Here is a 24,307-nt window from a genome sequence, read left to right as displayed (position 1 = left end):
GGGCGGCTGAGGGTGTTGCTCGTGCTCCCCGCAAGCCCATCGCTGGCCCCGTGCACCCTCTGCTGTCCCGTGGCCCCTCCATGCCCCAGCTCTCTCCCTCGACTCTCAGAGCTTCCTGGAGCCGCTCTTTGTTGACCCAGAGCGGGCCAGGCCAGGGGCTTGGACCCTCTGTCACTCTCTGGGTCAATCCAAGGAACCACATATGGCTGTTTAGCTCTGCCCATGCTCCTGCCTCCCTGCCCTGACCATGCCTGGCTGAGAAGCCCTGGGGTAACTGGTCACCAGCACAGGTGACTTCTGTACTACAAACCCTGCATCCCCTATGTCTTTGGCCTTGCGTGAGAAACTTATCCATCCTCTGCCAGATTTTAGCAGGGTGGGAACTGGGCATGCCAGTCTGGACCACTGGTTCTCAGCTAGGGAAGCAGCACAGGGATGCCCCACTATCCTTTTCAAGATGCCTGCCAGAGTAGCCCTGTGTGGCATACAGGCACCTCAGCGGGATCCAAGAGAAACCCAGAGGTGTCCCATGAAAGCCATCATGTCTCAGCTCTGCTGGCTTGATGCAGTCTATCCCAGGTCTTTGCCACAGGGAAGAAATGGGAAAGCCCAGAGCTGACATTTTCCAAGGGGGCCCTAGAGGCTAACGAGGTTGAGGAACTCTGGTTTGGGTGCTAGGAAAAAGGTCTGCTGTTCAGACATCTTCTTCACTGACTGCTGTTGCTGGGACAGGCAAATGGGTCTGTGGGCAGGTTTCTAAGCCTCCAAGCCAGGATCCCTCTTACGGCTGCACTGAAACGCTTGGTAGGAAAGTTACCTTGTCCCAGGATGTACTGCTTCTGCTTTGGGGCTAAGGCACTGAAGGGCAGACACGAAGAAGAGGGAAAACACCTTCTCTGTTGCTGGATAGAGGAGGACACCAACCAGTGGCTGGAAGTGGCAGCCAAGGAGGTTTAGGTTTGATCTCAGGAAAAACTTCTTCCCTGTTAGAACAGCAAGGCAGTGGGATGCCCAGGGAAGGGTGGACTGGAAGTGATCAGGGAAAGTTTGGACAGCTGCTGGTCAGAGATGATCAGCAAGGGTTTTCAAACTTTTTGTACTGGTGTATCCCTGGTGGGGGTGGAGGGGTGCAGTTGAATGTGGAGCTGTGGCAGTCATTGTGTGCAAGTTTTCCTCGCACCCTCCACCATCCCCCACGCACCTGGCCAGGTATGCAGTGTCTGCACAGCAGCATGGGGTAATGCATGGTGGCACTCCGTGCCTACCCACGCATACCTCTTAGGGCCTTCTCAAGTACCGCCAGTTGGCAACCCCTGAGGTATAGCAATGCCAGGGATTTCCCAAGCTTCGGGACTTTGTTTGTTGCTCCTCTTCCTTCCCTTCCCCGCTAATTTTTGCTAAATGTGTCAGGGTGTTTATAAGCCTCCCTCGGAGTCACTGGGTGTTGGCTGCAGCCCAGGCTGAGGACAGTGACTAGGCTGTACCAGTGTTCCTGCTGGGACTTAGATCCAGAGGGTCCTGGTTAGAGGGTCTTGCCTCTCTGGTCATGCTCAGATTAAGGCCACATTTGGGGTCAGGAAGGAATTTTAGCCCCTGGTCAGATTGGTAGGGACTGGTGGGGGAGGGGTTTGCTTTCCTCAGCAGTAGGGGCATGGCCTCTACCTAGGATCTCTTGAGCATCTATTGACAACATTTCATAGAAGCAGGACATTGGCTACAGTAGTTCCTCTGCTTTCCTTATGGCAAGTTTGGGTGGGTCTCTTGTGCCGGGGCTGAGGGTAGTCTTATGGAGAGTTTAGATGATGGATTTGTCTGGAATGGTTAGATAGGACTGATCCTGCCTCAGACAGGGGATTGGACTCAGTGTGACCTCTGGAGGTCCCTTCCAGACCCACTTTTCTGTATGATACTTTGATAAAGGACTTTGTATCTCCAGTTGTCAAGACTTTCCTCTGTCTAACCTTCTTGGAAACCCAAAGTCTTCAGGAAAAGCATGGCTCCCCATTTTTCAATTAGCTTTCTTCTTGGCCCTGCCAGGAAAGTGACATCCTGGCAACACCAGAGAATGGGGGAGACTCGGTGGAGCCAGGACTCTTTCGTTCATTTTGGTTTCATTGCCCTTGTGGAATTTCTTAGTTCTTTGCCCTGTTCTGTTGCAGCTGGGGCCTTGGATCTGCATGAGCATTAGGTTTCCACAGATGGTTTCCAAGAGATTACATTCCAGACACCTCGTTAGACAATTCTTTCAGCTCAGAAAACGATCCTCACGTGGTGTGTGTAACCCAGGGCTTTGCTCTTACTCAGTTTAAACCTCACAGCTACTGCCATGCCAAAGATCTTATCTATCATAGATATGATGGAGAGAAACCATTCCAGATTTAATGTCACTAGTTGGCACTCCGTTAGCTTCTTGGTAACTGTGCCACCAGGAACGGTCCCTACAAAAGGCCCAGGTGGCCTCAGCTGCCAACTAAAGTGAAGGCACTGCAGGTACATAGACCATATAGGGCAGCAGTTCCTCCCCTCTTGAGACCCAGGCCCCCCTTGGCAAATCCCAGCTCTTCCTTTCACATTTTTCTTGACTATGGAAAAATCCTAGAACAGTTCTTCTATGGCCAAGACCTTGGCAAGCCCCCAGCAAGGCTGTAGGGTTTGGACACTGGTTTCCTATGGGCAATCTCTGGGTTTCTCCTGTGAATCTTTACACTCATGCTACCGCTAATATTTTACGTGGGTTCACAGACGTTAGGGCTGGAAGGGATCTCGGAAGATCATAGAGTCCAGCCCCCTGCCCAAAGGGCAGGAAGTCAGCTGGGGTCATAGGATCCCAGCAAGATAAGTCTGATATAAATATGGATCTCACAGCACCCTGGTCTTAAGAGTGGCCGATGGCCACAGATAAACTGTCTGTCTTCAGGAGCGGAGAGAGGCAGTTAATTAGCTGTGATAGTCTGGAGTCAGGCCCAAGCCAGGGTAGAGTTGCCCCTTATGGACTAACCAAAACAAATTTTGTAGCATCCTTCGAAGCCAGTTGCCACTTCCCAGAGGCCACATATCTCTGAAGCTCCGATTTTAAATTTTTTTTGAAGGTACAGCTCTGTCCTGCCTGTCTTCCTGGAAGGTGGGGGGAAATTGGAGCTCCAGTTCCCCTGTCCTGAGGACAGACACAGGCACCAGGGAACTGGAAAATTAGCTGCTTGGTTGTTTGAGCATTGTGAGGCAGAATGTTTTCTCCTATCCAGCCATGTGGCCGTGTTCTCGCGGCAACATCCAGCCTCTCCTGGAATCTCACAAGTGCAGATTCCATTTGTAAATGTTGAGGTTCTCCCTTAAACTAGCCCCTGTCCTCAGTTTCCCTTGTACAAGTCCCTCCTCTGAGCTCCAGCAGCAGTTACGTGTTAGTCCCTCTGCAGGGGGGAGAACATCAGATCTCTGCCAAGCTTTGGTTTTGAGCACAGCAGTCCAGAAGTGCATGTGGTTCCCTCACTGTCTCCAGGATTCCCCATCTCCAGTCAGCAATCATCAAGGGAACTTTGCACCTTTATATGATCATCTAGTTAGACTGAGGATGGTAAACGGGATGTGCTAGTGCTCTTGCTGGAACTGAAACCCAGAGGGTCTTTGATAGAGGGTCTTGCCATCTGCTCAGGCTCAGACAAACACTGATTGGGGTCAGGAAGGAATTTTCTCCTCTGCTCAGACTGCTACAGACTGGGGGATTTCTTGCCTTCCTCTGTAGCAGGGGCCCAACCTCAACCTGGACGCTCTTAGCCACCTGTTATAGAAGCAGGACATTGACTGCTGCAGTCTCCCTGCTTTCCCTGTGGCAGGTTTGGGTGTGATGTCCAGTGCTACATCAGGGCTGACTGTTGTTTTGCTAAGAGGCTGGACGTTGGATGTGTCTGGGATGGTTTTGATAGGGCTGATCCTGCCTCGGGCAGAGGGTTAAATTAGACGTGACCTCTAGTGGTCCCTTCCAGCTTGATGTCTTAAGGATTCCCACCTCATTGCCCCAAGAGCCTTCCCCTCTCCAGCCCCTGCTAGCGACCACCAGACACAGCAGTCTGGTATGAGCCTGGGGGCTCCTTGTTAGTTGCCAAGCACTGGTAGGTTGTGGGGGGACGCCACAGGGCTGAGAAAAGCCTTAGCTGGGTTTAGGACTGTACTGCCAGGCTGCTCTCAGGCCAGAAAGTTGTGGAGCTAGTTGTGCTGGCAGCTGCCGTGGGATAACGAGTATCAGTAGTTGCATTGCAGCTCCCTCTCCAGCAGCCTGGCCCGAGGTTATCCCTATGCCCATCACCCCTCCCCCCACCAGCTCTGCTGTCTGGTGGGGTTCTCCCCACCAGCTCTTCGGTGCCTGCAACCCCCTCTTCCTTGATCTTCCAGGCTTCCTCCTTTTTCTCTGTCCTCTTCTATCATCCTGGGCCCTTGCTCCAGCCTTGAGATGTGCCAGGTCCTTCTCTTCATCCTCGCAGCAGCCAGGGGTCTAACACCATTGTCCCTAAGGGTCTGACACATCAGGCACCAACCCTTTGAGGTTGAGCATCTACTCTCCTGGCTGTTTCCGGGCATACAGGAGTGTTGGAGATGGCAGGTCCCCTTCTGGGATTCATTCTGTCTGGATGGATCAATGCTGCCAGGCCAGCAGAGCCAGGAGCTAGTAGCAGGACACTTCTTTGCCACTCCTCCCTAGCCTGAGGCAGTGGGGTGAGTGTCCACGTAGATGAACCCGAAATGCGGCTCTGAGTGGAGGTGGGTGCTTACTGCAGCCCCTGCTTTATGATGGCAGCATGCCCATGATGGATCTCTCAGCCCCAGGAAAAGACCTGCCTGGTGTGAGTCATCAGCATGAAACCAGGAACTTCCGGACCCTAATTGCACCCTCGTTAGCTGAGTCACTGGATGACTGTCTGCCTCTCCCACTGACTTCCCGCTACACGGGAACCTCCTCTGGACTGTTGTTGGTAGTGGTGGGGATGACCTGCTGGAGAGCAAGGGCAAATTATTTCCCTCAGGTTCAGTAGGGGACAATAAAGATTAGCCCTTCCCCCTCCTCAAGGGCTCCTCTAATACCTTGCCTCTTCTGCTGCTCTACTTTCTCCTCCTTGATCTGCTGTGTGCCGTGCACAGGGCCTGCCTGTGTCACTTGTGTCATGTGTGCTGCAGCTTGGTCTCTCCTGGTCTAGTCCAGCTCGTAGCTGGCTGTTGCCTGTGAAGTGTCGAGTCTTTGCCTTCACCATGGCAGCAGAGTTTACGTAACAATGGGCAGTAGCCCCAGGTCACGCACAACATAACCACACAGGCTCAAACCAGGGTTTGAGGCACCAACGGCCCACAGACAAAAGCAAACGAGATATCTGTAGGAGGCATGTTGTGGTCAGTCCCACTGAGTGGGCCCCAACTTCAGCACCCAAAGAGGAGACCCAACGAGTGCCACGAGCTCCACTAGTACTATACTCCCTTGTGTACCACATGCCCCCTAAGGAAGATGTGCTGTATTTGACAGGGCAGGATAAAGGAGAAGAGAGGTGCCCTGAGACCCTTTGAAGGGTGCCACAGAAGATTAGCACTGTTTGGTGTGCAGAAACCCATGCACAAGTCACAAGAGACATCAGAAGGTTCCCAGAGTGTCCAACCACCCTGCCCTGATGAGTTTTTTTCCATGAAAGAATTGCTCTGGGACTTTTCCATAGAAAAACCAAGAGCTGGCACTTTCCAAGGCAGAGCTGTAATCATAGAATCAACAATCTGGATTCCTCAAAGAGCTGGAAGATGGCATAGAGTGCATCCTCAGCATGTTTGTGGATGACACCAAGCTCAGTAGAGCAGTAGATGCACTGGAGGGTAGGGCTAGATTTCAGAGAGATCTAGAAATTGGAGGATTGGCTCAAAAGAAATGTCAGGAAGTTCAACAAGGATGAGGGCAAAATCTTGCACTCGGGACAGAACAATCCCATGCACCGGTACAGGCAGGGGCGGATTCACGAGCTAAGCAGCAGCTCTGTAGAAAAGGCCCTGAGAGTTACAGTGCACAATAAGCTGAATAGGAGCAAACAGTGCTGCCAAGAAGGCTAACGGCATACTGGGCTGCATTAGTAGGGCTGTTGCCAGTAGATCTAAGGAAGTGATTGTTCCCCTGTATTAGACATTAGTGAAGCCACATCTGGAGTACTGTGTCCAGTTTTAGGTTTCTCATTGCAGAAAGGATGTGGATTCATTGGAGAGAGTCCAGCACAGGGCAGCAAAAGTGGTTAGGGGGCTGGGGTGCATGACTGAGAGGAGAGGGTGAGGGAACCAGGTTTATTGTTGTCTGGAGAAGAGAAGACTGAGAGGAGATTTAATAACAGTTTTCAACTACCTAAAGGGGATTCCAAAGAGGATGGAGCTGGACTGTTGTCAGTGGTGGCAAATGACAGAACAAGGAACAATGGTCTCAAGTTGCACCAAGGGAAGTTTTATATTAGATATTAGGACAAACTTTCTCACCAGGAGGGTAGCAAAGTACTGGAACAGGCTACCCAGAGAGGTTGTGGAATCTCTTTCCTTAGAACTCTTTAAGACTCCAGTAAAGAAAGCCTTGGCTGGGATGATGTACTTGGGTCTGGTCCTGCTTTGAGCAGGGGGTTGGACTAGATGAGATCTCTTCCACCCCTAATTTTCTGATTCTTTGCAGCCTAGAGAGGCAGGGCTGGAAGAGACCAGTGGACCTCATATCTTGTCCCCTGCCTGAAGTAGTATCAGCCCTGTCCAAACCATTCGAGACATATCAGTTGTCCAACACTGTAGCAAAACTACACAGTCAGTCCAGATATAACACAAGATATCACACCTGACCCTGCCACTGAGAAAGCAGGAGGATCACAGCAGCCAACATCTTGCTGCTATTAGAGCTGTTAAACTCTGTTTGAAATATCCCAGGTGGAGGCCGTACCTCTGGCTACAGTGGAAAACAAAACCCACAACTGTCTTTACCAACCTGTGCAGGGGGTGAAATTCCTTCCTGACCCCCAGTGTTTCATTGGTCTTAGCCTGAGTTGAGGGGCAAGACCTGCTAGCCAGGACCCTTCAGTTTTAAGTCCCAGCAGAATCATTGGCACAGCCAAGTCACCACCCACCAACCTAGGCTGCAACCAACAGCCAGTTCTTCTGAAAGCACTGGCTTCTATGACCACCCTGATGGACGTAGCTGGGGGTTGGAATTCCACCCTGCAGGCAGGAAACTGGCACTGGCTGGAGAGGCAAGAACCATGGTATTTGTCCCTGAGTCAGGCCAGTGAAGGCTTCAGAATGCTTTGGGTTTATTTATGGAACTGGACCAGACTTTTACTCATGGGAAGTGGCCTCCCTATGGCCTGACATAGAGTTTCCACTGCTGTCTGGACCAGCATCAGGTCAGGATGCTGCATCGCCAGGTTCCCATGAATGCTGCTGGGGGTGGGGGGGTTGCTATAGTCTCCCACAACACTTTCTCAGGCTATCTAAGGAAGTATGGACTGGATGAATGAACTAAGGAAGTATGGACTGGATGAATGATAGGAAACTGTCCAGAGCATCGGGCCAGCTAGGGAGTCTTGCCCCTTTATTCACGCTCAGCCCAACACTGCATTGGGCGCATGAAGGAATTTCCTGCTCAGTCTGGGGGGTTTTGCTTTCCTCCACAGCTGTGGCATGACCTCTGCCTGAGGTGTCTTAAGTGCATCAAACCCCCTGGCAGTGGCAGGGCTCTGCCAGCCCTCATCCCTCAGTGTCACCTGGACCAGGGCCAGGGTCTTTTGGTGTCTCTGGACCACAGGGTTGAGGTGTAGTATTAGGAACAGCTCAGGCAAGGACATGGCTGTGGGGATTGGAGGGAGTCAGTCCTATCTTGGTTTAGGCTGGACGTAAATTTGGACATTTGGTTCTCCAGGGAAGATGCATCAGCTATATTCAGAGCTGATGCATCCAGGCTCATGTCAGAGTAACACGGGGATGGTCGAACAGCTGCTTGTTGAAGGGGTTGGAACAGTTGCAATCTGCCACCATGGTGGCTTGACTCCATGCCTCTCTCCTGCACCCAGACTATTGCATGAATGCTCAGACTGTGCTGCTTCTCCGAGTCATCGCTGCCTTCTGTTTCCTGGGCATCATCTGCAGCCTCTCAGCCTTCCTACTGGACGTCTTTGGACCCAAGCACCCAGCTCTGAAGATCACACGGCGCTATGCCTTCGCTCACATCCTCACCGGTAAGTCCCCAGGCCAGGTGCCCCTCCCCAGCAGGCATGTAGGAAAGGGGACACAGAGCCAGCCTTGGGAGTAACCTGCACCCAGCACAGTGCTGTCATGTTTTTGCATGTCCCAGGCCTTTCTTTGCCCGTCTGCAGTCAGCTCAGAGCAATGGTATTTCTAGAAGCTTAACGTTGAATCTGTTGTAATTAAGGCCTGGGCACATTAGCCTGTTAACAGAAGTTAGCAATGTCAGGGACATTGATGTCAATATCAAAACTGCTGTCAACCCTGACACAACACCAGACATCACACCTGAACCTGCTACAGAGAAAGCAGGGGGACAATGGCAACCAACATCCTGCTGCTATAAAAAGTTGTCAGTAGATGCTCAGGAGATTCCAGGCAGAGGCCGTTTCCCTGCTACAGAAGAAGGCAAAACCCCTCTAGTCCATACCAGTCTGTCTATGGAGAAAAATTCCTTCATGACCCTAAATAGGGCATTGGTCTGACCCTGAGTGGAGGGATAAGAACCAAAAGGAGCACTGACACAGCCCATGTAAAGTCCCTAGCCTTGGTTGCAGGCAACACCCAATGTTTCTGAGGGAGGTGTAAAATGTGATATGTGGAGCAGAAAGGGAGTCGGGTCAACTAGCAAAACCAGAGAAGTCTGGGAAATCCCCATAGCAGCACACAGGCATCGCTATGCCTAGATGACCAGTGCCCATCCAACCTCTACTTGAGCACCTCCAGTGATGGAGAGTCCACAGTTTCCCTATTCCACTGTCTCCCTGCTCTAACAGGGAAGAATTGTTTCCAGATCTCGAATCTAAACCTCCTCTGCTGCAACTTCAAGTCATTGGTCCACATTCTCCCCTCTGAAGCAAGAGAGAAAAGGTGCTTTCCCTTTTCTTTATGGCAGTCCTTCAAGTATTTGAAGCCTACTGTCGTGCCTCTTAAGTATTTTTTCCACGAAATGAACATGCCCAGCTCCTTCAGCCTCTCCTCATAAGACTTGCCTTCCAAACCCTTAATCTTCTTTGTCACCACCTCTGTACCCTCTCTGACCTCTCCACATCCTTTTTAAAGTGTTGATCCCAAAAGTGGACACAGTGTTGCAGGTGAGGCCTAGGTAGTGCTGAGTAGAGCAGCACAATCACCCCCCTAATGCTTCTATTAAGAAGGGATGTGGGAGGCAGGGTGGGTCTGAGGCACAGCTAGGAAGACGTGCAGCTGCCAGTCCTACCCAACCCCCTTGCTCTGTGCTTGTCTCTGTCACCATCTTGCCTGCTGAAAGCCCTCAAGCAGGGCTGAGGCAAGTAGCAAGTAGTGAAGACACTTCAGAGGAGTGCAAAGAAGGGGAAGAGAGGGATTCTGGGCAAGAATAGATGGACCATACGGGGGCATTGGAGTGCCCAGTTGGTTTGGGACCCCCCTGAATGGTGGGAAATAGAGGGCACCCCTCTCCTCATACCAGTTGCTGACAGGGCTCCCTCCAGCTTCTCCCTGTTCTTGGCCAGGCTTGCTAGAGGAACAGCTGCAGTGGAGGGAAACCTTTTTCCCCTCCTGCTTGAGCATGGCACATGGGCAGAGATGCTGGCTTAAGACCCTGTGCCCTGTCCCAGCAGCATGTGACAACAGGGAGTTTCCTGGCCAGGTCTGGCTCTGTGGGGCCAGCTTTTGGGTGGGCAGGCAGGCCTGCATCAGCCCTGCAGCCCCCCGAGGGCCCCTTTCCCCTGCCCAATCTTCTGCTTTCCATTCCGCTCCCTGCTATGTGCCCCTTTCCCTGTCAGCTGCTGTGCTTTGTGCTCCCTTCCACATCGACTGCTCTGCTCCCTGCCCTATGCCCCCTGCCACATCTGCTCTGCTTTCTGCTCCATGCCCTGTACTTCCTGTCCCATTGGCTGCTCTGCTTTCTTCTCCCCAGCCCATTGTCCACTCTGCTGCCTGTCCCCTCCCCAGTCCACCACATAGAGGCTACCTGTGGGACGTATGCCCCGAGTCAGAGCCCCCTCATGGTCTAGGGAGTGGAATGACCCCCCCCTTCCCCCCCCCGGCTCTCTTATAGTTTCTTGAACACTCACAGTCTCTCTTCTCCCCCCTCAGTCCTGCAGTGTGCTACCGTCATCGGGTTCTGCTACTGGGCCTCAGAGCTGATCCTAGCACAGCAGCAGCAGCACAAGAAGTACCACGGCTCCCAGGTCTATGTCACCTTCGCTGTTAGCTTCTACCTTGTGGCAGGTGCTGGTGGGGCCTCCATCCTGGCCACAGCTGCCAACCTGCTGCGGCACTACCCCACTGAGGAGGAGGAGCAGGCCCTGGAGCTGCTGTCAGAGATGGAGGAGAACGAGGCCTACCCAGCTGAGTATGAGGTGATCAACCAGTTCCAGCCACCCCCTGCCTACACGCCGTGACACTGCCCCCACCACTCAGGACTCCCGTCCCTGGGGGAGGGGAGGGCACTCACCAGTGCTTCGCTTCCCAGGCACCACATTCGCCCTCACAACCCCAATGTGGGGAAAGAGACCAATGACCAGTGACTCTGTCACCCCTCCCACTGCCCTCGCTGCTGGGTTCACAGCCATCTCATGACTCAAACGCCCACTTCTCTGGCCACGCCTGGGTCATCAGCTCCAGCTGCCCTCACAGACTCTCACCATATACCCCCAAAACTCTTCCCCCTTCCCCCAGCCTGGAGGCAGGGCAGCATGCCTGGGTGTGTGAAATGCATGTGTCAGGGGGGCTTCACACCATGGCATTGTGCTCTCATTCCACCTAAATGGAAGCCATGTGGATATTGTTGCCAGCATTGAGGTGAATCCTGATACTCTGGCCATATGCCCCTGAGGAGGCGTGTCATTTGTACTGGTGCACACACGTGCAGAGAGGGGTGTCACAGTTCCACCAAGGCATTTGCAGGTGGGCTTCTCCTGTCAACCATGTGCTGCTGAATACAAAGGAAGATCCTCTATGCTGAAGGGTCCAGCTAGCCTGCCACGGCCATGGCCACAACCACATCATCTGCACTCCTGCTCTGATCCCGGCTGTTTCCACAAGTGTCTGCACTTTATACTCTGGGTGTTGCAGTTCCTTCAGCCCTGTCTTGGAGGAGTTGGTTAGTGCCAGCCACTGTTTCTCCCCATCAGACCCTCAACGATCAGCTTCCAAGTGCCGCAGCGGAGATGGATGGATAGAAGGAGGCAGGAACTGGCTCTGCCAAAGCAGTGATCCTTTCAGATGTGGAGGGAGCTGTCATGGAAACTCCAAGGGATCCAACTGCCATGACGACAGCAGACACCTGTCCATCTCCTTGGGGTCCAAACTGGACCCCTTCCATACAGCAACAGCTGGAGCCTGCTTTGCTAGAAAGCCATGAAGTCTGTGGCTCTAGGCTGGCATCTTGATCTCCATTTATGCACCTGCTAGCTTGTCTTGAGGCATTCCCCCTCCCTGCCCTTTTATTCTTTTCATCCAGATCCTGTATTTTCTCACATACAATATACCTTTCCACCCTAAAAGAAGAGCTGCTGGACCAGGAGTGCATGTTATGTGGGAAATAGGGTATGAGCTGTTTTTGCCACTCAAAGCAGAGGTAAAAGCAGCAGCAGATCCACAGGGAGCAGAGCAATGAGAGGGCTGCTCTCCTTTGTTGCAGCTGCTTCGTGTCTAATTCCAGGGCATGTTCTATGCCAGAAAGTACAGCAGTTTTCTTTCCTGAGGTTAGTCCCTTAGCTGTCCTGGCCTGGACCCAAAGGCTGAGGGCTATGGCTTTTCAAGGAGCTGCCAGGGAGCAGCACCCACTGGCTATCTCTGCTCCCTGCTCACCTTGCTGTGAAGGTTCCCTTGTCATCCATACAGTGCCTGTCCTAAGCACCACCAGCATAGGCACAGCTCGTACCAGCTCACACGTCATTTGAGGGGCCAGAGAGATTCTGTGGGGTGCTCTATAGCCGGCAGTCAGCCCGGCCTTCCCCTTCCCTTCCCCCTGTCTCCTGGTCAACCCAACTTGGGCTGTTTAACCTACAGCCCAAGATGCATCAGGCAGCGGCTGCTGTGAGCTAGCCATACAGGGCCAAGATGCCTCCACGGAAGCTCCTGTTGCATCCTCCATGCCCAGCTTGGCTGCCAATGGCCACTCTCAGTGTGGGCCTGAGACTTGACATTCAGCTGTTGTTTCTATAAAGATGGGTCCTCCACCACTGTATGATTGATGCTCAGGGCTCACCGCCACCTGGGGAAAATCCAGAGCCTGAGCCTGGATGTTTCCACCTGCTGAAGGGACCTGGAGCTGCTCCAGGCATGGCATTGGCCAGCCACACACGTGTCCGCTTCAGCCCCACTCCTTCACACTGGTGACAGACAGCCACGCTGGCTGCTCCCATCTATCCCTCCATATTCTTCTGATTGTTTCTTTTCTAGAGAAAATTAAAAGGCTGTAAATAACCTGGCAGGATTGTCTTGTGTCCACCATGTTAGCATATTCTCTTTCCTATAGTCCACACCATTCCCCAGCCCCACAAAATTGGGGTGCTTGTATTCAATGGGGGCCCTGATTTATATGCCCAAGAGAGCACCCCCTGCTTTAATCCCTGCTCCACACCATAGCAGCTGTGGTAGCTGAGGGAGTCAGTGGCTCATGAATGGGACTTGGAAGTTCATGGCCTATTGTTTGTGACTGCAGTGGGATTAAAGATCACCTCTTTTTTCTTTTTTTTTTTTAATTAGTCTTGATATTTCACTGCTGAAGTTAACCTTTCTTAGGGGAGGGGGGTGCTGCCTGTTGGGGCTTCTGCTCTCCTCTCCTCTTCTTGCCCAGCTCCAGCTCTTCTCAAGATCAGGGGTCCAGCCATGGAGACTCATCATCAGTGCCAGCTCAGGTTTGAGCAGAGCAGGAAAGGGCAGGTGAATTGGCCAGAAATAAGTCTCCAGCCCTGCTTCATTCCACCCATAACAGCAGGGGAGCACATTTTCTTAGTGAGGCTTTTCAAAGGTGTGTGTTATACTTTGGGCTGTAGTATATGCAAGAGAATATGGTGTTTAACCCTCACAGCTGGGTGAGAATTGCTGCTCCCTGGCTCTGCTTTCAGCCAAGCTGTTGCTAATGGCCACCCATGTCTTTATGCTGTGTATAAAGCTGGCTGTTCATCTTGCCCCCAACACCCAGGGAGCCCTGAAATGGGTGTCCAAACACCCCCTCAATGGCACAGACCAGCTGAGTGCAGCCAGCTGAAGCATGTTTAGCTCCTGGTTAGAAGAGATGGGATCCCCCATGGCTGGGGGGCAAGCACTGCCCCTGCCATGGTGAGGCAAGACAGGCTGGGTGCTCAAGTTCCCCCTGGAGTCAGGGCCACAGCTGTTTCAACAATAGCACCTGGCTTGCAACCACTGAGAGGTGCAAGCAGTCCATCATGACCAGTGTCTGTGCCTCTGGCCCTGTCCTTTTTTCCAGGGGACAGGGGGCTGGAAGGGACCTGTCTGAGGCAGGATCAGCCCTGTCCAAGCTACCCCAGACACATCCATCATCTAAACTTTACATAAGAGTGTGATCACCCTGCCCCAGGGAAAGCAGGGGGCTGAGGCAGCCAGTATCCTGATGCTGTGAAAGGTGGTTAATTGATGTTGGAGAGATCCCAGGCAGAGGCCATGCCCAACTACACAGGAAGGCAAACCCCACCCAGTCTATCAATCTGCCCCGGGGTGAGGGAGGGAGGATTCCTTCCTGACCCCAAATGCAGCGTCAGTCTGAGCCTAGCAGTGGAGCAAGACCCTGTAGCTGGGACCCTCTAGCTTGTGTCCCAGCAGAAGCATCGGCACAGCCTGGTGCCCAGCCCCAGCCTGGGTTGTAGCCCACACACAGTGCCTTTGAGGGAGGCTTAACGCCCCCCCACTCCACCACCACCACCACCACCACCACCTTTGTCCCCTCCTCCAACACATATAGCAAAAAGCTGAGTGGCAACCAGCTATCACCATGCCTAGATGATCCCTGATCAGTGCCCCAACCTCTCCTTGAACTTTTCTAGTGATGGAGAGCCCACATCTCCCCTGAGCATCTATTCCTCTGCCTCACTGCTCTACCAGGCACAGTTTTTCCAGATCTCCAATCTAAACTCACATGAGAGCAGCCCAGTTGCTCCAGTCTGCCTCCCAGCTTGGCTGGTCTCTGACTGGAGCCCACAGCACCAGCTCCAGAGCTATGGGAGGCATCACAGGAGAGATCCCAGCATGGCAGGGGCCTTGGGTGGGCCTGGGGCCAGACTTTGGGCCCCACAAGGGAGCTGAGTTTGACCCCTCCAGGAAAGGGGCTCCTGTTGCCCTGGTCTCCCTGAAGGATGAATCCCAGCCTGGCACCATCAATGAGGTACATGAATGGAGCTAGGATAGGCCAGGGGGAGCTGGCTAAGGCTGGCTGCTGGAGGGGCCTAGCACTGGCCAAAATCCCCTAGCATGGCCCTGCTGCATAGCAGGGCAGAGGTACCTTGATTTCCCCCACGTCAGCTTCTTCTTCCAGCCCAGCCTCGTAAGAGACCCTCCCCACTTGCATGTGCCCCCACCCCTGCTGACCAGCCACGTTGGCAGTGAGGCAACCAGAGCACTGCAGTGGCTCTCGGGCTGGGCCCGGCCTGTGGGTGCAGAGTGGATGGTGGGACTGAATGTGCTCAGCTTTTCCCCATCAGCTCTGGCCAGCACCCTGTTTTCCATGGTCTCCTGCCTCTGCTGTGGAGTTTGGATACCTCATTCCTAAGCTGATCTGGGGTTGGAGGCAGCTCTTCCCTGCAGGGGAAGGTGCTCTGGTGCAAGATCACACGTGGCTGCTGGTGGAGGTCACTGCCACCAGTGGACTTGACACCAGGCTTTCTGGCTGAGGGCTGTCACTGATACCTCTCCTGCTGGGTCACTGCATAGCACAGGGAAGGCAGGGCTGTACCAGCCTGCGTTACCAGATTTGCCTGTTACTTTGGGGTGCGCTCATTTATTAGGGATACGTTTCTAGGGTCTTGGTAATTCTATCATTGTGCTACTTGTGTTTCTATACAGAGCTGTATCTCTCCCTTCTGCAAGCCCTCACCCCCAGTGGAGCTATCTTGCAGGACTCAGTTTCAGTAGGGCTGGGTTCCTTCAGCCACCCAATCAGTCATACACACAAACGCACCCAGATTAACGTGACACGCCTGACCTGGCCAGGTTGATCAGCATGGACAGACTGACACCCTCAAATGCCAAGAATCAGTTCATCAGGGCAACAATAAACTACAGTCAGACACAAGCGCACAATTACACAGAATACCTTGGAATCCGCCCAGGTGTCCAGGTGACACCCTCATGGGCCAGTGCTCAGTTCATTAGGGCATGTCTGAGCCAAACTGCGTCAATCAGCCTGTACAAGCTGATCCCCTTGTGTGTTTCAAACTCAGCCTGTCCCAATCTTTAGCCTTTTGATGAGCAGACCCCACAGTATTTTTGGGCTTTGCAGGGATCTTTAGCTTAGGTAAACGAAGCGTTGCTGCAGGGCAAGTGGGGAAGGAGAAGTAGCGAAGGAAAAATATACCCAGTTACCACCAGGTTGACTATAAAAGTTATTTATTGCTAAGTATATGAAATATATAATGGCACTAGTAGTAATAGACATGCACAGGAAAAACAAAAACAATCACAGTATTACCCTGGTTTCACTAAGTATGTGGGGAAACTTAGCTTAAGCTTAACTAACAGTTCAGGTTCAGAAACTTATGCCTAGAGAGAAAAGAGAGAGAGCTGGGATCTCACCAGTCCAAGGCACTCGGGTTGCAAAGCTGACAGGCTAAAGTTCTCAGCATGATCCTTGAAGGGAGACGATCTGCCTTCTTCGGCCTCTCGAGAAGAAAGCGGGTGGCATCAGCACACACACTGCTGCTCTTTTACAGATTTTTATACGCTCAGTTCAGCTTCTTTCAAGCGTTCTCGATAGCGTAAATCAAATTGTCTTCTCTATTGACAAGGGGTTATCTGGTTGGGACATCTCAGGAAACTGACTGATACTCAGGAAACACATAGGGAGTAACCAGATACTTAGGAGCCGGCTTGAAATTCCTATGGATAGCAGATATACCGATGAGTTATCGCCTAGTTTCTTCAGAAACAATAGATAGCTTGCAGCATCAGGGTTTTGGATTTTTACTTGTTGTGAACAAGCCTCAGCTTAGCATGATTTTTCCAGATCTTACATAGTCTTTTAACAGACTTAAAGCAATTATTGAAGTGTTCATAACCTTTGGGAGGGGAGGACTTCCACCAGTCGTCCTGGAAAAAGTATGACAACACTTGTGGTCAGGGCTCCAACTGGCTGGATGCTGTGATGAACCTTTACCATTGTTCAAATGTTGCCCATACCCCCAACTCGGTGTCTTGCCTCAGCATTCCCTAACCTGGCAACCGAGTTTTAGTCAATTAAGTTTAAATAGGCCTCCCATAGTGGGACTGGGGAATGTACGGCCCGAGTTACCTATTAAACTTACTTCTGCTTAGAGGTGTGTGGGGGTGGAGGGGAGTCCTTTGTAAATCCAGATTAGAGCTGGTCTGATAAATGCTGAGCTGGGTGTGTGGGTTAATTACCATTTGGAGCACAGATTCCCCATCATGCAGTGCTCCCCTGCTTTTCTGATCCCAGAATTCACTGTGGTCTCTGCTTCGGGCTTTCTGTTCTCCATCTCCCATGTAAATGAATGGTCACCCGGTTCCATCTCGGGTGCAAACGAGACCTAGGGCAGTTATTTCACTCTTGTCACCCTTATCTGGAGAGTTTTAGGTGCATCTTAATCACTGCATCTTAAGCAGTGTCTGTTTAGGTGGGGGGGGGATTCTTTGTGAGTCAGACAGTCTGCGTCCTGTGTCAGGGGTCCCCAAGAACACAGAGCTGAGAGGTAACACCTGGCATATGGGGCTTGTCTCAGGAGTGGCCTGCATGTGCTGGGGGGGACTAGGGGCCCGGTCCCCGTAGAGCCACGGGCTTGAAGAGGAAATCAGGGCTGGCAGCCCTGTTCCTTGGGGCAGGGGCTGGGCAGAAGCCAGGGGCTGGTAACACTCTAGGTCACAGGTGTCACAGGGTAGGGAGGGCAGGTTGAGGGGTTACTTGGCTCTTCTAACTCAGCAACGTGGTGTCAGTCTGGTCACAGGTCTGTCCTGATGCCAAGCTGCAGCAGCTGTAGCAGCTGAATCTTCTGCCCTGCCCCTTTAGCCAGGGCCCGTGGCCACCCAGGCAGAGGGTGGTACTGGGCTGTGGGAACCCTGGTCTGCTCTGAGCTGCAGCAGCGGGGCCCCATTGGAGTCTCTGTCTCGGTCCCTCCCCAGTCTCCTTGCGTTTCTAACACAAGGTGGGCAAAATGCTGGGGTGGGCCATTCTATCTGGCCCATGGGGGCCCTAAAAATAGTAGAAAATTAATATTGATCTGCCCCTTGCTGCCTGTCATGCGGCCCTCAATGGCTTGCCAAAACTCAGTAAGTGGCCCTCCGCCCAAAATAATTGCCCACCCCTGTACTTAACAGAAGCTTTTGCTCCCAAGGGCAAAGATGATATTTTAATAAATGTTGCCTCCCTTTTCCATCCGCTGAGCCCTTGGCTTCTCCCCATGGCCATAAACCTGGTTGCTATGTTCTCACTGCTTCTGCCTGCGGCTCCTCATTAATGCATCCTGCCTTGGCCAACCTCTCCCCAGACCCCTGCTGTCTTGGCAGGGCCCAGAGAAACACTCATCCCTGTCCAAAGCAGCCCAAACAAACCATCATCTAACCTCATAGCACAACCACCACCAGCCCTGATGCATCCCTAGGCATCACCTCTGGCTCTACCGCAGGGAAAGCTGGGGGCTGCAGCGCCCAACATCCTGCTTCTAGAAGAGGTGGTAAATACACACTCGGATACCAGGTGGAGGCCATGCCCCACTACAGAGGAAGGCAAGAAACCCCCAGTTTGGCCAGGTGGTAAATCTTTCCTGACCCCAAATGCAGCACTGGTCTGAGCCTGAGCAGAGGGGCAAGATCATCTAGCCAGGAGCCTCCAGCTTTAGCCCCAGCAGGAGCTACTGGCACAGCCTCAGCCTGTGCTGCAGCCAACACCTGGGAAGGCTTCAAACTCACGATGCAGGTGCTCCCCCTGGCTTCCCTGGGGGCCGAGGCTGCTGGGCTGGGGATCCCTATGTGTCCGCTGTTAACTTACACTTGCTCTGCCTCTGACCTGACCCCGTCCGGTCCTGTGGAGCGAGAGGAACCAAGAATGGCTCTGGCTCCTCATGGCAGAGAAAAATGGAGACCCCAGTGCTGCAAAACTGCCACAAGCAGAGTGAACCCTGCAGTGCTGAGCACGAGGGCTTTGGCTGTCAAGGGATAGTACAGGGAAAACACAATAAGACACAATAGCAGCCCTGAGCTGGGGCTGGCTGCCGGGGGCCCGCTTTGCAGCAGAGGAGTTACTCTGGGATATTCCCCTGGTGAAAATACAAGTGGAAGCTCTGAACTGGCATTTTCAAGGGGACCTTGAGTCTGAAATGGTTGAGAACCAGTGGTCCGGAGGGACCGTGAACAGGAGGTGGTGGCCACTGCTTACAAAGTCAGGACTGCTTCATGCGAATGGGCCTCGAAACATGGCTTGGTGCCAGCTTAGGAGACTAGAGGGTGCCTTCTTTGACAGCTTCCTCAGTAGCTTGCAGGCTGCTTCCCTTCACCTCTTGCTTTGGTAGCATCGGCCCAGCAGGTCCAGGTCCCCGAGAGCTGCCTCCAGGGCCCAGCGTACTGGTGCCAGAACGCAGAAACAGCCGCCGAGTGCCAGACAGGTGGAGGCTGAAGGACAGATCAGGGTGGCTTCAGGGAGCTTGATACTGTGGCGGGCCAGTAGGGGGTGCTTCTGCGCTGAGCTACCCACCTCTCTGCACCAGACTACCTTCCACGCTCTGAGCGCCCCCCTGGGGGCACCTCATGTCTGGCCGACCCCCTTCCTGGAGCACACCCGCAAGCCTGTGGGTAACACTGCCACCACTCGAGTCCCGGTCTGTTAGTGGCTCTGCACCTCCTGAGCTACATAGGCTTTATAGACCTGTAAGGTGCTCAACCCACTTCAAAAGCTCAGGGTGCTTCCTCTAGCCTGAACCACAAAAAGCAGCCTCCTTTAGTCAGCCAGACCAAGGGGGTACAAAGGCCTCTCCCTACAAGCCCACCACACTTGGCACAGTGAAGAATTGTATTGGCTTGGGGAAAGCTGCAGGATAGAGAAGTATTATAGAATAACCTTAGAGCAAACAATCACGCTTCTACTTTACAGCAAGCTATATATATCTAGATAGGTTTCTGTAGTTTATTCACTGCAGCATTTTGAGAGAGAGAGCTGCAAGTGTTTCACCTCCTGTGTGTGTCTTCATCATGGCTGCTCTGCCCCACCTCCTGGGCAGTCTTGGCTTATATAGACCTTTTGACATCACCTTTGGGGGCCCAATGAAGGCCACCAGTTGTTGGCTGATAGCCAGCCAATTTGAAAAGTGTCATCACTACCTGGTGGAGTGAAAGGGGCTACAGCCCCCCCCAAGGCCATGAGGCCATTGCTTAAACCAGTAGAGAGGAACATCCACCCCCTCTCACCTGGGCCAGGTCAGATAGGCCGATGTGTTGCTTAGCAACCAGAGTGATAGACAGGTAAGACAATGATAGAGGAAAAAAAACTAGCAGGAGAGACAGGGAAGAGACTGGGGATGGAAATCCTCCACACATACATCAGGCCCTCTTTCCCTTGCCCACCAGACTCCAAGCGGCTGTGAGGCAATGGCTTGTGCTACAGCCATCTTCTGCCCACATCTCCCCCCACCCCGCGCTCTCCCTTCCTCATCCCACCCACTAGGCCTGAGCCCACTGGGAGGGCACTCACCTGTGGCAGGCTCGGCCCCAGACCTGGACCCCAGGGTGATCCCAGCCATGAGAGTCCATTGGTTTTGCTTGACAGTGGGATGGGCTCGAGGAGGAAACCCTGATCCCAGTGTCCAAAAGCCTGTGCCTCATCTGCACCAAAGTCATGCAGCAACTCCAGTACACGGTGGGGAGGCAAACTGACAAGGTGAGACCCTGGCATGGTGGGGGTGACGGCAGGGGATGGGGCATGTGGGAGGAGGCAACGGAGCCCTGGGTTCTCCCCACACCATTGCAGGACTGTGGCTCACATCTGGGCTATCCCCCCTCCCACCTCCCAGATCACCATCAAAAGGCCCTGAAGTTGTTGTGCAGCATGATGAGCTGGTATGTGGGCTGGATATGCAGGTTTTTGGTGAACCAATACAAAGACAAGCTCATCATTGCGCTGCAAAGTGGCAGTGATCCCCAGCACACCTGCAGGAAACTGAGGAGCTGCCAGGTGAGAGGGAACCCACAGCCACTGGGACAGGGAGGGAGGGGACAGGACAACCCGGCTGTGATGTGAACCCTTTGCTCACCCTCACACCCATGACTTGAGCTGATGCATTCCCCGGAGGATGCCCAGCCATGGCTCCCCAACCTCCCTGCTGCTGCAGACTGCCTGGCGCAGCTGGCTGGAGCAGGCCTCAAAGCATCACACTGGACAGCTTGGTATGTGATGTCTGGCTCTGCCAGGCTGGGGAGGGAGTGACTGGTCCTCGCCACTGGCTCTGGGCCCTGCTTGGTGCTTGAGAGCTGTGGGAGGGGCCTCCAGCCTCAGCATCCATGGCAGCTGCCATCCCAGCAGGGATCTGCCCATGGGCACGTGCTCCCCAGGCTCACGGGGCACTGGCACTGGCTGAGGGATGGGTGAACAGGGGACCAGGAGAGGGGGCAACTCTGGGGCATGGCAGCAGAGAGGGGCTTGGTGGAGGATCTGGCATGGGGGGGCTGCAGGCTGACGGGCCCTCATGCGTGTCTCCCCCACACCAGGCTCTGTCTCCCTGCACGGACAGCTGGACCCTGGCACAACTCCCTGCCAGCAGCATGTGCTTTGCATCACCCACCTCCAGCAGCTTCGCTGACCATCCAGGCTGCATCCTAAGCTGGTAACACCACCCCAGAGAGGCTGGGGCTGCCCCCAGCTGGACCTGCCCCTCCTTCCCCTGCCTCTGGCTTCCTCAGCAATAAAGCACCGTAGGCAATGCACTGCTGGCTTCCTGCCTGCATCCTGCTGGGCTCTGCTGGGGTCACTGAGCACAGCAGAGCCCCCGACCCTCTTCGTGCCTTCCCTGCTCCTCTCTGGACACTGCAGCCGCCCCAGAGCTGGGCGTGAGGGCTGTGCCAGGGACTGTCCTTCAGCCAGCTGGGCACAGCGCACAGAGGAGCCTGCTCGGGGCCGTGCCGTGGCAGAGCCACAGCTCCTGCGGCGGGGATGATTGATGTGGTTTTGGTCCCAGACACTGCCTTCCTCCCCACTGGCCACAGAGGGAGACCCCCCACACTCCCCTGAGTCCCAAACAGAGTCCAGCTTTTCTGAGCGGCTTGGGAGTTTATTTCAGTGGCCATGGGTGTGGGGCGTGTGTGGGTGGCCCTGCTCCTCAGTCTTCCTTCTCGTCGCCGTGGGTGATGATGTAGCCAGGGATTTGTAGTCGATGTTGCCGGGGACATCGATGTTGCCCCTAGGATTCCTTTTACTAGAGACCTCCAAGGATTGACCCCCTCGTCTGATTTAGTACCAAGTGAAGTTTTAGTAGTAACCCCTCAGCTTATTACAAGTATTCTTCCTTGCAATACAACCTGGCAAGCGGTTCCTTCAGGAGCCACAGCAGCGACCTTTGGTGGTATTGGCCTCAGATCCTCTGCTGGGTGTGCGGGATCTTAGTTTCTGGATTCCTCATTGTTCAAACAAGAAATCCAAGGTTGCTCCCCAGGGTGGCAACAGAGCGCACACACGTGTTCCTCTGTTTGTCCATCACTTTTTGTAACTTCTCTCGTCCCAAATTGTCCAATCGCTTGGCTCTGGGCCAAACATTCCTTACATAGTGCACCAATGCCCTGGCACTGTGCCAGTCACATTTCTTATAGGGAAACTGTTGTCCCTTGCTCCTACTGCCCAGTCATAGCACTCACTTCTCCCAGTGCCACAGAAGGCACTCATTTAAATGTTGTTGCTTATTTCTGGGAATGCCTGGACTATGGCTAAAAGCATAGTTCAGTTTGCCTGCTACAGTGACCATGAATGTCTGCTCCACCTGGCAGGGGGTGAGGGGTAGGGGTGAGTCTTGGCAGGGCCCAGAGAAACACACATGCACCCTTCTGCTCTGCAACACAAACTCACACTGACACACATACACAGGCAGTCCTCCGACATACGACGCAATTGGTTCCTGAAAACCAGGTGTTAAATCAGAACTTTGTAATTCAAAACCAATTTTCTCATAAGAAACAATGTTATAAATGGGTGATTGGTTCCTGATCCAAGGCCCAATACCCTATTTTCACCAAAAATATCCCAGAGTTTTGTACTCGATCAATTATAGATGAGTAATGTAGCTACATTAATGTATGTATATTGTAAATAGCAGTCATATTGATTTGGAAGGACTTCTTTGAGGTGACTTTGCTGGACTTTTTGAAGGGTTCTTGGCTAAAGTCTTCTCGGGAGTCTTGGCTGCAGGTTTTTCTGGAGTCTTGGCTGCTTTCTTAAAGAAAGAGTCCAAGGAAGCTTGGACAGATGTTCTCCAGGGAGATGAGCAATGCAGCAAACTTGTTCACTGGCGTGGCGTGGCATGGCATGGCGTGGCGTGGTGTGGCGTGGTGTTGCATCGGATCAAGTATTGTAAAGTTGGAAGTGACATCATACAGCTGAAACGGTGTTGAAACAGAAAAAAAAACAGAAAAAAACAAATCATACACTAAAAGTCAAACACCTCCTATAACAGATTGGGAGTGAGGGGAACCTGGCAGGTGGGGGGCATTGGCAGGGATGGTGGGGGTGTGGGTTGGGAGCGATGGGCACCAGTAGGGCTGGGGCCCCACCCACACCGTTTGGGGCAGGGTAACAGCCCCAGCAGCCCCCAGCCCTGGCCCTCCTGCCCCCCCACTGTCCTGTGCTACCTGGGATGGGGGGACTACCGCCACTGCTGGCCCACTGAGCAACCCTTGCAAAGCCAGCAAGCCAAGGCACTTAAGGGAGCCCACCCCAGCCCTGGTACAGTCTGTGGGCAAGGCAAGAGCCCCCGAGGGGACACTTGCCTGCCTGTACACAAATGCCAGGAGCTTGGGGAATAAGCAGGAGGAACTTGTCCTCCTGCTTAAATGCAAATAATTATGACGCCATAGGGATAAAGGAGACCTGGTGGGGCTCCACCCATGACTGTACAGGAGGAATCGAGTAGATAAAAAGGGGCAGGGGTATAGCTCTCTCTGTTAAGGAAAGCTACATGTCCCTGCAAGCTGATGTTGGCAACCAGGGTGGACGACTGGAGACCCTCTGGGTTAAAATCATGGGGAACACAGCACAGGGGACACAAGGGTGGGAGTCTCCTACAGACCTCCCACCCAAAGTCCTGAGCTTGACCAGGAGTTTGCCCGGGAACTGGCTGAGGCCACATGCTCCAGGACCATGGCTGTCATGGGTGACTTCAACTACCCGGACATCTCGTGGGAGGATCACTCAGCAGAATCCGAGCGGTCACAAAGCTTCCTCTCGTGTGTGGATGACCTCTACCAGACTCAAGAAGTCTATGGGCCAACGAGAGGTAAAGCACTGCTCGACCTGGTACTGGCTACCGGGGATGACCTAATCAGCGACCTAGTGATCGGTGGGAAGCTGGGTGACAGCGACCGCAAGCTGATCACCTTCACCATCTGCCGTAAAGCTGGCAAGTCAGTCAGCAACATGGAAGTCCTTGACTTCAGGAAAGCCGACTTTGACAAGTTCAGGAGGCTCGTTGGTGTGGCCCTACGGGACCACGACCCCAGGGAGAGGGGAGTTCAAGAAGAGTGGTTGCTCCTCAAGGGAGCGATCCTTAATGCACAAGCTAACTCTATTCCATCTCAGAGGAAAGGCAGCAAGAGGGCACAGCAGCCCCCCTGGCTCTCCAGGGACCTAGCAGACCTCCTAAGGCTAAAAAGAAAGGCCTACAAAGCATGGAGGATGGGATTCACCTTCAAGGAGGATTATTCTGCACTG

The 24,307-nt window shown here is 53.4% G+C and overlaps 2 protein-coding genes across 2 annotated transcripts in view; both read left to right on the top strand.

The window, feature by feature from the left end:
- TMEM127 (transmembrane protein 127) overlaps positions 1-12,650 on the top strand; it is a 13,175-nt gene extending 525 nt beyond the window's left edge. The window contains exons 3-4 of the mRNA XM_019539811.1: positions 8,058-8,222; positions 10,309-12,650. Coding sequence (XP_019395356.1) covers positions 8,058-8,222; positions 10,309-10,616 — 473 coding nt within the window. The 3' untranslated portion in view covers positions 10,617-12,650. The remainder of the gene's footprint in view (positions 1-8,057; positions 8,223-10,308) is intronic.
- Positions 12,651-13,244: 594 nt separating this feature from the next.
- Positions 13,245-24,307, top strand: part of MYL7 (myosin light chain 7) — a 40,178-nt gene continuing 29,115 nt past the window's right edge. The window contains exon 1 of the mRNA XM_019539750.1: positions 13,245-13,256. The gene's annotated coding sequence lies outside the window, so the exon portion shown is untranslated. The remainder of the gene's footprint in view (positions 13,257-24,307) is intronic.

This window comes from Crocodylus porosus, unplaced genomic scaffold (assembly GCF_001723895.1).
Source record: "Crocodylus porosus isolate Cpor-Errol unplaced genomic scaffold, CroPor_comp1, whole genome shotgun sequence".
NCBI classification, from domain to species: Eukaryota; Metazoa; Chordata; order Crocodylia; family Crocodylidae; genus Crocodylus; species Crocodylus porosus.
Note: the sequence above shows the minus strand (reverse complement) of the source record. Positions and strands in the feature narration are given on the sequence as shown.